This window comes from Hippichthys cyanospilos, chromosome 8 (genome assembly GCF_059441005.1).
Source record: "Hippichthys cyanospilos isolate Australia breed blue-spotted pipefish chromosome 8, RoL_Hcya_1.0, whole genome shotgun sequence".
In the NCBI taxonomy this organism is placed as follows: domain Eukaryota; kingdom Metazoa; phylum Chordata; class Actinopteri; order Syngnathiformes; family Syngnathidae; genus Hippichthys; species Hippichthys cyanospilos.
This window is the reverse complement of record NC_142376.1, coordinates 9,201,720-9,217,212: the sequence shown is the minus strand read 5'-3', so window position 1 is coordinate 9,217,212 and position 15,493 is coordinate 9,201,720. Positions and strand designations below refer to the sequence as shown.

Here is a 15,493-nt window from a genome sequence, read left to right as displayed (position 1 = left end):
GAATTGTTCACAAATGTCTTAGAACTTGCGAGGGTGGTAGGCGAAACAACATTTGCTACCCTCACTGATATATCACTCGACATAATTTTCACAACAGTAGAAAATTCAGAGCTTGAAATAATCTAGTGTGTGTGTTTTTGTATTATGGGATGACTGGGAAAACATGCCAACATTACAGGAAATATCCTGAGTAACAATTCAGAACGCCTGTCTATGATGCAGACAAGCCAATCAAATGGTCCACTGGTACCACTAGTTTGGCCCAACTTTCAAGTCTAAAAAAAGATGTAAGCGATGCACTTGAGTAGAGTACAACAAACTCCCAATGAATGCAAAAACAAACTACCTACATACTCCTGATGCTGATTCATACACTCAAAAAATTAGTAAATTGTACAGTTCCCCATGTTTCAAAATGATATTTACATGCTGCTAGATATACTCAAAAACATGAGTAAATCACATCATTTCAAAATGACTTTTACAAGTTGGATAAAATGCATTGAAATCAGTATTTCATGGCTGAAAACAGAAAATTAAACTGATCCTCAGTATGTCTGAGTTTCCGAGCCGAATTTGGTGGTTGTCTAATTAACCTAACATGCTGGTTGCCATGCTGTAAATATGTTAGCGGCCTTTTACGAGACCATTTTCTCGTATTTCTAAAAATGCTAGATGCCCAGATCACTAGACTTAAATTGTGCTATCTCTAAGATGACATATCAATAACAACACAATTGATATATCAATAAAAACGTAAGATCTGTACATTTAAATTAAGATCTTTCTCTTTTTTGGTTATTCCAAAACATAATTTTTGAAATTGGGTCAGTGTGACTCATTTTGCGACGGTAGGTCACATTTATTTCTGAGTAACAGCTCTTTGGACATCAGAGGAAGAGGAGGACTCTTCACTTTTTCATTCCACCCAGCTCTCTTTGACATTTATTGAAGGCCCAGACCTGCGGGGCACCTGACTCTTTTAAAGATGATGATCAAAACGCCACCAGCTTTTACATGCAGTAGCATTTCCCATTTAAAAAAATGTGTCATTATTTAGGCAACACTTCAAATGAAGCAATGATATGTTTGAAGAGACTATAAATGTATTACTAACTCAGCCGGAATGAACTTTTGTAAGCCATATTCGAGCTAATTAAAAATGCATGCAATAGTAATTTCAGAGAAAACCACCTTCAAACAATGAAAGTGGTGATGCTGGGACCCAGAAATACTTGTGTAGTAGTGAGTAGTAGTGTAGTAGTAGTGAAGGGTTGTTCAGCTGTGTCAACACAATTCTCTAACAGAAAATGAGCTTACCTGAGTCGTTCCGTAGGTAGGAGGACATAGCAGGGATGAGACAAGACTGGCTGAGTAGCTCCTGCAGCACTACTGGAAGTGCTGAGCTATTGTGGGTTTTGCTCTCAGCTGAAGACGTCTCAGAACTGTGGAAGCTGCTTGAACCTGCGGCATTAATGTAGCTTGCCAACACCTAGTAAACAGATCATTATAAGAGGAGATGCAGGAGAATGCAATGTGTGTGTGTGTGTGTGTGTGTGTGTGTATGTATATTATATTTTATATATATATATATATATATATATATATATATATGACTGTATATATGACTGTATATATGAATTACATTATGAAGTTTTTTTTTAATAATGCTGACATCATGCCTTGTTTTGCAATTGTGATATGAAACAATATCTATTACAAACATGAGTAAATTGAAAACAAGGAGGACTAGGTACTTCTTCCCACTTCCTTTTGAACATAAACCTCACTAAACTACAATTTATACTGACAAATCCTTTTACTTGCTTCTTTTTTTGTTCTCAAATTTTGAAACATGCTTATTATATGTTCAATGGGTTCATTAATAGTCAGCATTCAAAATTATTATCATCTAATGATATACAGTATATTATATTGAGCTAGTGTGGATGATTACTGTTGACATAATTCTGATTAAGATGATCTACGTACATTAAAAGGCAATGCAGCAACATTTCCTCTTGGATAGAACATTTTTAAGTACAGTACTACATAATTGATTTTTTTTCTTTACCAATTTCTTTCAAACATCCATTATCAATCAAATAGAAAAAAAATCTGAAAAGGTATATAAGTGTCAACAATAATATAGCTAATTAATAAGTTTAATGTAGTAAATTATTAACAATTTTTGACTAAATGAACCCTAATTTGGTGCTAAATGTTGATTTCATGGTAGTGTGTCATTCCAAGCAATGCACAAAATCAGGTATATAGAATATCGACATACCTGGAGAAGACACGTAACGTGCTCTTCTTCAAGACGCTGTTTTGTGAGTGCCTGCTCAACATCCCACCCTGATGCCGTGGATCCAGTACCAAAACCAGTTCCTTTGGCCCAGTATAACTGCTGTTCCTCACTGGTACCGCCACCATGACAACTTGACATCTGTGTCTGTCAAGAACATACATGACAAGATCAGAGCAGCTGTACTATAACAATCTTACAATTGATGTACAAACTGGATAGGCTATAAAATCCGTTGTTTTCTTCTTTATTCTAGGAGGTTTTACCAACAATATAATACTATATTATACTTGTTGACCAATCATTTGTTGAGAGAAGTGAAAAGGGACAAAAGACATAACTCAAGCTTTTCTTTAAGGCAAAGAATGAATATTCTTCAATCGCTAAGTTTGTGATTTGATTTCCATCCATCAGTATATATATATATATATATATATATATATATATATATATATATATATATATATATATATTTTAAAGCTGAAAGTCTACACGTTAATCATATTCTGGTTCTGTTTCATCAGATCCATTGCGGTGTTGTTTCAAGCAAGGCAAATTCATACAAACTGTTTCATTATTTAAAAAAAAAATACTCCAGGACCAGCAATATTGAATTAAGGGGAAGAGCTTTCTGATTGTTTTTAAGCAATTACTCCTTGATCCTTACTCTGCTCCCATTGAAAGCAAGTCAAGTCAGCCAGAGAAATATATTTGGCTCTTGTTCAAGTCATCTCCCTTATTATCTGTCGTCAGCTATGAGACCTCCATAAATCCACATAAAGGGAAAAGGGAACAGGACAGTGTGTCCGCCACATCAACGACAAAACAAATATGCCTTTTGCAAAGAATACACTCAAGGTGAATATACTCAAAATCATCGTGTCATTTTCCAACCACTTCCGTTGCACCAATCAACAGTGGTTTCAGGTGGAATTGTCTTGCTATTATTCTGGGATTTACATGGGTTGAAGCAAAAGAGACCAATGGATAGGATTTCACAAAAGGGGTAAATATGAACCGTACTTCTGAAACATTGCTGTTTGCGTTGGGGTTCCGAGGAGCATGGTGGCTGAGAGCAGATAGGCAGGCCAAAATAAGGTGAATGGCACCGATCTCCAAAGCCATGCGGCGGAGCAGCACGCCATCATCAGTAGTAAGAGGAGTGCTTCTGAACAATGCTCGCAGGACATGAAAGGGCAATGTGGGCAACACGTTTGCCGACGGAGATTGCAGGATATGACCTGGAAGTATAACCACACAACACAAGTTATCGTAGTATTCGTCAGGAAAACAGCAGTTCAGTAATACTTCAGAGTAGTATTTAAGATGTAAGACTCAAATTAGTGTGTATGATATAAAACACAGAAAAAGCTAAATCTGCCTGTAGGCAACTGTAAAGGTAAAACTATTGCAACTTACTGCCCTCTCCATCATCTGTAACACCAAGAACCAGGCGTAGCAGGCATTGGGCATGTTTTCTCTCTTTTAGAAGCACTTCAGCATAGCCTGGCAGGCGCAAAAACAGGCCGAATGCTGCTAAGGAGTGGGCCGGGATGGGTGACATTGTTTGCACTGAGGATGAAGATGAAGCTGTAGATTGGGACTGCTGCTTGATGGGCGGCGGCTCGGTCGCAATTGACTCAGGTGCCTCATACACCAGCTCTCCCGATTGCTCAATGGTGACCCACTCAAACTGATCAGCGTCTTTCGGTTTCTCCTGTGTTGTCGAGGGCACAACTGGGGCACTGACCTATGGCAAAAGGATGAACGAGAATAGATCATTTTAATAAAGTACGGACACATGTAAGATATTAAAACTACTGTTAGTTCTGAATTGGCTGTATGCTAATCTAACCTGCTGAATGACATCTGGATAGAGCATGGGCAGCCTCTCTGCGATAAGCGCCAGGCCTCCCATTCCAGCAAATACTTGCAAAGGTGATTGGATGGGGTGGGTTTCAAGTAAGGACTCATCAGTTGTGGCGTCAAGACATTCGTCGCTGGGCGTCATAGGTTCATCCTCGGGACAGCTGTTTAGCATGTCAGGGTGATCCACTGCAAGAAGGGGGCAAATGTTGGGATTCAAACCAATTTTTGAAGAACAAATTCTGTTTTTTTGTGTTATATTGCCCAATCAAGCTAACAGTTATGGAAATACTCTGACTGAAGGGGAAGCTGGATGTTCAGTACAATAAGCAATGTAACTAAAGCAACTTAAATGTCAACCAGCATGACAAAACATGATAAAAGTAAAATGACAAAAATATCATAGGTACCAAATTCAGTGATTTCACTCGCAGCCTGCTTATTATATAAACATCAACAATGGTTAAATATAGTATTTATTTTCTATTATAGGGTTGCCATTCAACAATTTCTGCCTAAAAATACAGTTGGATTAAAAAAAAAAAAAAAAGATTGATCTTGAAGTTTGAGAAAAACGACCCTTTCTCTACCTTTCTCGGTGCGTAACCGTTTGAAGGAGTCTGTCTTCGATAGACCAGGGTCAGAAATGACCTTGGAGCCCAGTCTAACTGTAAGGTTGATGGACTGGTAGCCCTGTGGCATCTTGCGATCATACAGTAGTGTCAGTAGCTGGGCCAGAGTCATCTCCGGTGGGAGGGGCTGACCTAGAGAGAAGGGTAGAACAAACAGTTTAAGAACCTGCATGTTAACTTTGCATATAACTATGTTGTACCTGGAAGCAACTTGTGGTAGAGGTGGAAGACAGGCACGCTGATGGTTTTGGTCGAAGGGTCTACACCTGATGAAGTAGTCAACTTGTCACTCATCACCCGACCCCTTCTTGATGGAGGTCTAGGAGGAGTTGATAGAGCTCTCTTGGACTGGGACTTTAAACCTAGGACAACAAATACGAAAAACTCTCATTTTCAACATAAAAGCAGCACTATATTTGAAATAAAAAATATTAATAATGAGAAGGAGGTTGCAAATGGTAAATGATTACCTGAAGCAACAACCACACTGTAGTTGTCCTGGAAGCCGCTGTCAGCTTTCATTTTCTCCTTCTCCTCATGATTCTTCTTCTCCTTGTCCTCCTTCTGCTCACTAATGAGCTTGGCAGTAATGCTAGGTGTGTCTAAAGTGGCATGATTATACAGACAACAACCACTCAATGAACAAGTGAGTAAATAGTTTTCAAATGATTTTCAGACTTCTTTCACCATGTCAATTTACAGAGGCATCAGTTATTGAGAGCCCAAACTATTAAGAACCCAAATTCTTCACATAAAGGGACATTCATAACTCGCGGTTTCATGCAGGGTGAAAAAAAAATAGCTAATGATTGCTGATAAGTTGGTGTAGTGGTTAAGAACAAATGGTGATAACCATTATCATTGTTAGAGGTATTTATCAATAACAACTGAGGAAGATTTAGGTGAAAGAAAACTTTGATGGCGATGGATTATTTTGTGCTAAAAGCCTACCGCATCTAAAAGTCATTAGTCATTGACACAATTACTAGGAAAAAAAAGGCAGTTAGAGGAGTAAAAGTTACAACCATTTTGTGGTATCGACTACAGTTCTGCTCAAACTGCTGGTCTGGGAGTAATTTCTCCAATTGAATGTGTTTACAGGGCTGCTGTCACTTGATTGTTATTTACTGTTTGACACGTTACAGATCAGATTACAAATCACAAAGTCGCCATTTTCTTCCTTGATACATACCAGACACCCTGTCCAAGACTTCAGCCAGAGTGGTGGATATTGGTAAATGGAGGGTGCGGTACTTGTGGCCTGCTCCATACATTGGATGTTGGATCATGTGGCTGGTAGCATTGATACGTCCTTTGTATAACTGAAAAGTAAAACGATACAAAAACAATTGCTTTTTATAGATTGATATTGGATTCACATGAACAATAAAATTCTATTTTTATCATTATTTTGTCAACTACATGACTTAAAAAGATGTCCTTGTTATGTAGACCTGCCTCTTTAACCGTGTTAATTGAATAAAAAGAAACAATAACAGAAATTCCAACATATATACGAGTTAAAATATTTGGATTTGATGGGCCAAAATATATTTGTTTAGTTTCTAGCAGTAATAAAATATAATACAGCCTTTGTCAATAAATTGGAACTTAACACAAGATAACTAGTGTAAAACCAGAATAAGTCACCCAACCTAATAAATGTTGCCAGACCTTCAAACTGTTACATGCCTCCCTCAAGTGGTCGGGTATGAATATGACTGTACAGTATACAGTCCATGTAATTGCTCAAAACAGTGAAAAGTAGACATGCAAACAGCGACATAGAATGTATGTGCGAGTGTGTGTGTATATAATTTATATGTAGCAGCTTGTAAAAATTCAGAACATGTCTGAAAATGTATAAATTAAGGTGCTGTTTCATATCTCCCAGGAGAATTAACCTAAACTATTTATGACCTATGCACACATAATAGAAGGGTCAATAGATGAGGTCTCATCGTTTTATGGGGAGAATATCTTGTCACATAATTCTACCATAAAGTTTGAATTATTCAAAATTATTGATGGGCTGTTTAAATTACCATGTTAATGAAAATTCCTTTGAACACAGTTAATTCTTGAACGTGCTATAAATGAATCACCCTTATTAATCCACAGCATTGTTCTGGAACTCCTGTCACGTAACAGCATACGTATTCATGTATAAATGACCTAAAAGAACCACAACTGCAGCCAATATACAGTAAACAACATTTTCTTAAGAGGGACAGGGTACAATGAAGGTCCAGTAGTTAATGGACCAGACAAGCATGCCTGCCAGAACACAAGGTGCTCCTGTTTGCTGCTTAGAGAGGAGCGTGCACATGCTCAGCTAAGCCTGAGCTGCTAGTTGGCAGTTAGCAATGGGCTTACAGACTCACGTAACAACCAATCACAGCTCATCAGTTTTCTGAATCTGGTCATGTGACATTGGCAAGCTAAGCCATGATTGGCCTGAGCAAATGTGCTGTGACTTTCAGTCAACAGCAAGTGGCAAAACAGCCACCCCAAGATGCCTAAAAGCGTGTGGATTTTGTTGCCTAATTCATATTCCAAATGCAATATTCATCAGAATACCATGTTTAGACTAGTGGGGGTGCATAGAACATGTGGTGAAGATAAGTTTGGGGTTCACTTGCCAAAAGTAAAATCTACATACAAAACATAAGTGAAATGCAAACCAGTTACCCACCGGGCAGGGAGATTGTAGAAAAACTGTGACTTTTTCATCCTCCAACATGAGCTGCAGGAATAACCTTCGTATGAAGCCGGAGATGCTTCCAGAGATAGGCACGTTGCCTCGCTGGGGTGCTGACTGGAAGAGCTCACAAAGAACCTTCAGCAAAAACAGATATAGCAAGGTTGAATAAGTATTCTGTGTGTTATACATGCAGTTATTATTAGGAGAACCAAAACCTACCTGAGCCATGAGCCGCTGGTTGTTTGGGTGACATGAGATGCATTGTAAAAAGAAAGCAACTGTGGCATTTTCCATAGCGGTTCTTTGCTGCGTGGTGAGCCCTCCTGATTGGCCAGAAGACGACAGGTTAAAACGTGAGCCCGAGAGGTATGGATGGGATTGAGACGGACCTCCAGAGGAGGCCTGGCCCATGGGCTGACAACTTGTGTTGGCACTTGCACTGGAGTGGCACAGCAGGAAGAGCAGTGCTGTCCACAAAGGGTTGACCTCTGGTCCACCTAACCAGTCCTTCATGGCATGACTATTGCCTACTTCGGTGAGGAAGCGAAGAACTGGGGCAGCTAGTTCTGGGGCAAGAGGTGGACGGGTGTGCGTGGATGTGGAGCTTGGCTGGTATTGGTAATGCCGCCTGTCAGCCAGAGCAGCAGGCAAGGGCAGGTCAGCACTGGCAAGGAGACAGACACAGAACTGGGAAAGGCTACGAACAAGCAATGAAGGCAATCCCGAGTCGAGCAGCTGCTCTATTGCTCCTGGAGACTGTGAGGCAGCTGCCAGTGTGGTAAGCTGAGATTCTGATAAAGTGACTGGAGGTCTGGCATGCTTTGAGTCATCTGTAAGTCCGGTGGTGGCGGTATTAGCATTGTGCTGCTTTTTGCCATCGTCAGTCATGGCAAGTCGGCGCTGCTGGGCTTGAGAATGGGTGGCATTGGGCATTGATACAATGCCCATCCAAGACATGAGCAATGAAAAGTAGCTGGGATGAATGTGACACATGGAACACAGGAGGCTGTCCACAGCCTTCTTGAGCACAATGTCGCAAGGCAAAGACATGGACCAATTGTACAGGAGTCTAAGAGAAGTGAAAGACAGCAAAATCAGTAATTAATCACAAGACCCAATAAAGTTAAAAGTTTCAGGGTTGTGCTTTTGAAGCCATCATGCAATTAGAGATGTCAAAAAGCATTTCAGTGAAAGACAAACATTCTTAGTCACATTTGGAGAATCAAAACAGACTCACTCAAATAGCTCTTGGTTGAGCAGTGTCGGGAGGTCATAATCAACAGGTAACTCGTAGCTGTGCCACAAGATGGCTGCTACACAATGGAGGTGGGACGGTGAGGGCATGAGGAGCCCATACTCCCTCAATGAAGATGAGCCACTACTTGTGCTCGAGTAACCCATTGGAATTTTTAGAGCTGCAACCCTTGAGGAGTCCTGAACCCACTGGAGGAGAGCCTGGATTCTGGAAGGATAAAGTTCAGACCACACTAAGATGAGTCTGGACAATATTCAAAGAGCCATCCCACTGTCCTTCAAAGTGATCTTGGTCAAAGTGCCTTAAATTGCAACAAACAGCGCACTGCGACAGTAAAGGATGACAAGGATAAACATAAAGACACTTTTTATGATCAGTTTAAGAGCTTGTCTCAGATATCACCTTGATAGGAAACAGTACCTCATTCATCATTCTCATAGTAAAACTAAACAACAAAAACAGACAGTAAGGACAGTCTCATTTAAAACAAGCCATGTGCTTCATGTACCTGTCCTTGGTTCCCGAGTCCTGTGTGGTACCCAGCTGGTACAGAATGTCTATGGTTGAGTCTGATGAGAGGCCATTTAGTCGACCAAACAACAGAGGACTGTTCAAATCTAAAAAGAGAGAAAACCAAGACACATTTTATTGACTGAAAATCACCCTTCCTGAAAAGTCCTGAAGAATTCATCCTTGATTATAAGTATGATATGAGTAAGAAAAGAAACATGTGTTCACTTACTAGCCGGGTCAGTGCCGGAGGCAGCACAGTTTCTCAAAAGAATATCGATGAGTTTAAGACCAATGCGCGTGGACTGCAGACCAATCTTGACCAACACCGCTTCAATGTTAGGTGAATGCATACCACAGTAAGGTGACATGAGCAGTGCGGCACAAGTCTGCAGAAGGTTAGCTGTAGGTGCTGCTGCACTGGCCATCATGGCCTCCAGGCCACTGACATGAGTCAGGCAGTGGTGAAGAAGACGCAGCCAACCAATACTGTACAGAAAAAAACAAACAAACAAAAAAAAAAAACACTCAGAAATAGGCATATGTGACAAAACTGACCAACTCTCAATTGATGTGAGTCTATTTGGAACCTGGTTTTAGAGACTTGGTCTTCAGAGGGTAAGAAGGGGTTGTTGACTGTTGCTGAGGACGTGTTACCGAAAGCTGTCAGGCCCAAAAGTTTGATCTGAGATAGACCAAGGGTGTTGGCATCACGAGGCCGATGCAACCTTAGACAGACAGCTGACGCAACCTCAGCCTTCACCAGCTGGATCTTGATGTAGGTGAGGCCGCTAGTGATAACTGGCGTAGAAAGTGGCAGCATGTTTACACCATCAGCACTGATCTCCACTGAAACCGAGGATGGGCAGGCTGATTGAAAAGAAAAAAAATGGACAACGACAAAATACAACTGTTAACGTGTTGCTTCAAAGCTCAAGTTTAACTGTACATAAAGTGACAGCAAAAATCATTCATGACACCAGTGGTCCCAAACCCTTTGCTGATGGCGTGGTTTAGGGGGGAAAATGAGTGGGAAGTACTTGCGTTGTTTTTCATTTGACAGTTGTATAGGATCTACGAGACTCCAAGAAAAACGAAAACTATGAGGGACATTTTTAAAACAAAAAATATTAAAACATTTTAAATCAACAATAAGGAAATGTAATACAAACTAACAGAACTAAAATACTTTTCAGTCTTGGGAATATATGCAAGAACCAAAATAAACACATTATCTATTCAGGAATTATGAAGATGCCTTAAAGTGTACCTCCAGTGCTCAGAAGGAAACACATATTTGGTTTATCAATAAAAACGGCATCTTATTGCATTTTTGGTTTTGCTGCTTGTATTAAATCAAGCGTAAAATAGCTTGGGGAAATATAACAAAACACTAAATAGAAACTGGTAGGTGTAAGGGATGTCACAGTCAACGACTTGACGTCATATCTGATCCTAAAATGACACAATGACTTAAAATTAACCGCCAAGTCGAAGTTGGACACTTGAGGTATGCTTCAAAAAATATAATATAACCATTGCCATTCTTAAGTTATGATATACAGTGGTAACATCACTGGCATTTGCAAATGTGAATGATGAAAAGATGACATGACTGATTGCTGGTTTGGGCAGGTGGATCAGTGGTAGTTGCGACTAAACTACTAAATTTACATGTGCAGCAGCATTGAGATTTGGACTACTTTAGTCTAACATAGGAAAATTGGATTGTGATTGGCAGTTGTCACACATCTTTCTTTTTTTTTTTTTTTTAATATGTGTGACCCCAATTACTCAGCTGGGTACTACTTACTGGCTAAGGATGCAAGATGTGGCTGAATGTGGAGCTCCTTAAGAAGCACAGCAGCAGGGAGATGAATAGTGAGGTCACACCAAGCCTCTTCAGGTAGAAAGATGTAAGACCAGGCAGCAGAACGAGCACGACGGTGAGGTGGTGTTGCTTGGAGTAAGACTTCAGCAGGCTGTGCTGTTGGGCTACTGGATGTAATTGTACCTGACAAAAAACATATTAATATGAATTGATTATATGTCGCTGCAAGACTACTTATTTAGCAGATCTGTGTTTACGCACCTAATGGGGCAAAGTTGTGGAGTCCCTCTGCATTGTCTGGCTCTGACGTCATCACTCGTGATTTGAGGTTGCCGTCTGATGCCTTTCCTGGACCAGAGTCTAAAAACTTCATAATGGTGGACACCATGCTACGTGCAGTGTTCACGATGGCTCTGGTGCTGGTCACCATGTTGTTACATATCAATTGTACACCACCTGGTTAGGCACAAGGAAGTCATACAATTCTGTAATGTTACAACTAGTGGTTGATGATGACTGTAAAGTGGACATGAAAAAAACAATGAAATTCAGTGTACCTACCCATGTCATGGAAGGCTTTGAGAGCCTCACTAGTATCCAACACTCGCAGAATGAACCACAAAAGAGGTTCAGACAGCTGGCAAGTCGAGAGGGACCCCTAAAACAAAAACAAGACATACATTTTTCAAAAATGTATCCACCACAAAGTCAGCCAAACACATAAGTACTTTGCTTACCTGCCGTCCCATGTATCCGCAGGCCATGTATGTGAGGATGGGCTGTAACATGACCTGAACAGAAGTAGCCCTCTTGCTGAGAGTGGTGAGGATGGTGAAGAGGCCGTCGCCTACTGAAATGGCATCCAGACCTCCATGGAAGTTCTCATGTTTGGTTAGATGGAGACCACTGGCTCCTGGAAATCAAAGAGGACTGTCAGATCGAAGGAGAATAAGCAATGAAGGCAATCCCGAAGAAGTAAAAAAATGCTGATTTGGGTGAATAGTCACAGTTGGTACATCTTACCGATGATCATGGCCATGGCGCTGCTGTTGCACTGGCCCAGTGCAGACAAGATCTGACTCATTATTTGCTGGTTTGCCAGTACTAGATCAGCCACGCCAGCAGATGGACCCTGGCTGGATGCCAATCCTCCAGCCACACTTTCCTTACTTCCGCAAACCTTCTCTTCATCCGATACACTGCTATCCGCTGCCCCGCCACCGGCTGTTGGCAGCCGACCACTGAACTCTCTATCCCCTGACAGCGGAAGTTGCACTAGCACATTCACCAATTTAAGGAGATCAAACATCAGCTGGTCGCGGGTGGTTTCACCACAGACAGCCTTTGCATCTCCCGGTCGAATGATGTTGGCAAAAAGGCCTCCGAAACAAGCGCGAGCCCCAACAGAGCTATCAGAGCCACTGCGTGAGACAACTTTGTCAGAGCAAGTGATGTAATGGTGAACAAGGAACGTGATGGACTCGATGACCGAGGAGATGGTGACCACGGACACCACTTCAAAGTTTTGCTCTAGAGTAAACTCCAACAGCTTCACCTGTGCATCAAGTGGACCCTGACCTGACTGGAATGGTCCCCTGCAAGTTCAAGATGGCATTTAAGTTCCCAAAAGATGACAGCAGTTTAGCAATGTTTAACATCCCTTGACTACATACCTTTCAGTCGACAAAATGTGCAAGAGTTTGAGTAGGAACTCGCTGAACATTTGTGGACAGGTGGAAGAAAGATGCACCTGCAGGCGACTCAAAAACTCATGCATAGCTTGAGTGGCAGTGGGTCCAACTTGAGAGCTATGCTGATTCGTTCCATTGGTGTTGCTGCCAGACAGGAAACGCACCAGGACATGAACCAGGGTGGGATCGGACACCATCTGATGCGCTGTGCTTTCTTGAGTGTTCATCCCATTGCTCGAGCCTGAAAGTTGAGATATTTTAATTCATAATATTCTAATACGATACAATAGAATATTGTATTAAATGTATTCGAATTCTTTCTTCCATTCAAGTCAAGAAAGAAATTTATTAGTTATATCCTATCCGCAAATCCCTATCTTATGTTTGTTTGTGGGTTTAGAATCAAAGCAATTCACTAAGTGCTGATAGATTTGAAAGGTTAGTCCTAAGAGCTTTATGAAACAAATTCAGAACACTATTGGAGCCACAGACTAAAATACTGCATAATGTTTAAAATGAAAAGTAATACAATTGTAATGACATAATGACATACAGTATGATTTAAAATACAATGGTCAGGCAATATTTACTCACATCAATAAAATAAGAGCCTCAATGAAGTGACATTTATCAACTTGTCTACCTTAACATTAGTATGCTAAACAACACTAAGAGTAAAATACTGACCATGATATGGCATGTTAGTCATCAGGGTCAATGAATGCAGCACCAGACACCATGTTCTGAGGGAGGCGTTGGGGTACCATGCCAGCACAGTGAGAAAACTGCTAATGGATGCTAGATATACAGGAAAATACAAAAATATGTTCACATTTCACTGAATTACTTTTTAACAACATTTGCTGGAACACCTCCAAATACAAGTGATCGAAAAAGGTGATGGAGACAAGTCCTGACCTTGGTTGAGTGGAATGGTGGGTACACGACTGGAATTAAACAAGAAGATGTCTGATCCATTATCTTCATTGCCACTTGTGCTTGTGTTGAGACTCAGTGTTATCCACAACTGCAGCAAAGACTCCAACTGAGAACAGAAACGGTTTTGATTTTTTAACAGATTACAGTCCAGTAAAAATGGTCTATTTGATTACACTGAAAATAGGTTTGTGATCTTTTCGGTTTTGGTATCTGGATCTATTTGTGGGTGTTGTTTTTTTCCTTTGGACTATAAAATTGAAGCTCACTCAAAAACTGTTTTTGTTGTTTGCTTCTACAAAGCATCTCACGAGCCATTTAGCACAATAAAAATGAAAGGGACAAGCGTATGTAACCCCAAAATCGTTTCTCTCTCAGGTGAGGCTTGTTACAACAATACACATCTGGTCTAAGTGAGGAGACTTGTATGTCTGTGGCATACTGTGTTGGTCATTTTAGTGTTTATTAGTTAAAATGTTCTTTTTAAAAAAAAAAAGAAAAAAGAAAAGCATATGCATTCATGTATTCGAATACATTTTATATTTAGAGGATAAGTGATGCTAGTCAAGTCAAATTACCGGTAAATAATAACCTCAAAGGGCTGACAGAAATATTTTTTTTCCCAACATTATCCATCATCTTAAAAAGTTTTAATTTTCACTTTGACAAAATGTAATTTAAAAAATAAATAAAAGCATGACGTGGTTCCGTGTGTGTTGTGCAACAAATTTAAAAGCAAGGTACCAGCCCTGCTTCTCTACCATGACGTGGTTCCGTGTGGTGTGCAGCAAAATATATTGTATAATCCAGTGAATCAGTTGATGTTAAACTGCCCCCAGAAGGATTGTAACTAATATAATAAATAAGCTTCATGTTGTACAACTGAGTAAAAAAAAAAAGTGCAGACCTGTACATGGTGGACTTGCAGCATGGAGAACAGTTTGTTGAAGCAAGCACTGAGCATGGGAATGGAAGATGGTTGGACTACGAGGGTGCTGCCAGGAGGAGAGCTTCCTCCATGAAGAGCCCTCAAGAGAGAGTCATCTGTGCCATTGGTAGTCTGGCAAACTGGAAAACAAAAGGCATTTGTTAAATAACCCATAAAATAATATTGTTAGCCAAACTCCAACTGGAGGAAGAAAATAAGATCCAGATTTGAGATTATTGCCGGTATATTTTATTGCCATGGTTTTGTCAGTTTGTTTACAGTGGAACCATTGAGATAATAGTTGCACAGTAAGGAATAAGAGTGGGAATCTTTTGTCTCACGATTCGAATCTGATTTGGGGGTCTATGATTTGATTCAGAAATTATTTTTAATTCAAAATGATTTTCAATTCAACATGATTCGATTCAATGGAAAAAAAATCGGCTTCAATCGACAGATGTGCAAGGAGTCCTCTGAGTAAAGAAAATACATTTTTTACAAAAATAGCATGTGGACAACTGCTACTCTTTGCAACTATCTATAAATTGTATAGTTTATATTGTATAAAATAAGAAAACCCGAAATTAAAAAAAAGAAATATAAGATGCACTACATTATCATTTCACAGGAAAATGCAGTACCAATATATTATGTGAAAAACAAAAATAATATTTCTCAGTACATTCTTGAATTGAAAATAAACTTTTTCTAGTGAGTAGCTAAATTGAGAGTATGGAGAAAGCATGAAACATGTGCCAGTTGGTTCATCTCTGAGCATATCAAGAGCATTATTGTAGCATTATTTTGTAAGGTATAGACAGTATTTTCATTC

General features: G+C 40.0%; 1 protein-coding gene across 2 annotated transcripts in view; it reads right to left on the bottom strand.

The window, feature by feature from the left end:
• Positions 1-15,493, bottom strand: part of birc6 (baculoviral IAP repeat containing 6) — a 61,341-nt gene that overhangs the window by 19,778 nt on the left and 26,070 nt on the right. For both annotated transcript variants that reach the window (XM_088421158.1, XM_088421159.1), the window contains exons 41-64: positions 14,641-14,801; positions 13,716-13,842; positions 13,485-13,595; positions 12,780-13,038; positions 12,130-12,701; positions 11,844-12,019; positions 11,668-11,764; positions 11,368-11,562; positions 11,089-11,289; positions 9,866-10,145; positions 9,508-9,764; positions 9,274-9,382; positions 8,748-8,972; positions 7,730-8,579; positions 7,502-7,645; positions 5,999-6,128; positions 5,277-5,408; positions 5,007-5,168; positions 4,765-4,938; positions 4,164-4,363; positions 3,728-4,058; positions 3,332-3,549; positions 2,291-2,455; positions 1,321-1,492 (exon numbers count right to left, since the gene is read on the bottom strand). In XM_088421158.1, the coding sequence (XP_088277284.1) occupies positions 1,321-1,492; positions 2,291-2,455; positions 3,332-3,549; positions 3,728-4,058; positions 4,164-4,363; positions 4,765-4,938; positions 5,007-5,168; positions 5,277-5,408; positions 5,999-6,128; positions 7,502-7,645; positions 7,730-8,579; positions 8,748-8,972; positions 9,274-9,382; positions 9,508-9,764; positions 9,866-10,145; positions 11,089-11,289; positions 11,368-11,562; positions 11,668-11,764; positions 11,844-12,019; positions 12,130-12,701; positions 12,780-13,038; positions 13,485-13,595; positions 13,716-13,842; positions 14,641-14,801 (5,448 nt within the window). The remainder of the gene's footprint in view (positions 1-1,320; positions 1,493-2,290; positions 2,456-3,331; positions 3,550-3,727; positions 4,059-4,163; positions 4,364-4,764; positions 4,939-5,006; positions 5,169-5,276; positions 5,409-5,998; positions 6,129-7,501; positions 7,646-7,729; positions 8,580-8,747; positions 8,973-9,273; positions 9,383-9,507; positions 9,765-9,865; positions 10,146-11,088; positions 11,290-11,367; positions 11,563-11,667; positions 11,765-11,843; positions 12,020-12,129; positions 12,702-12,779; positions 13,039-13,484; positions 13,596-13,715; positions 13,843-14,640; positions 14,802-15,493) is intronic.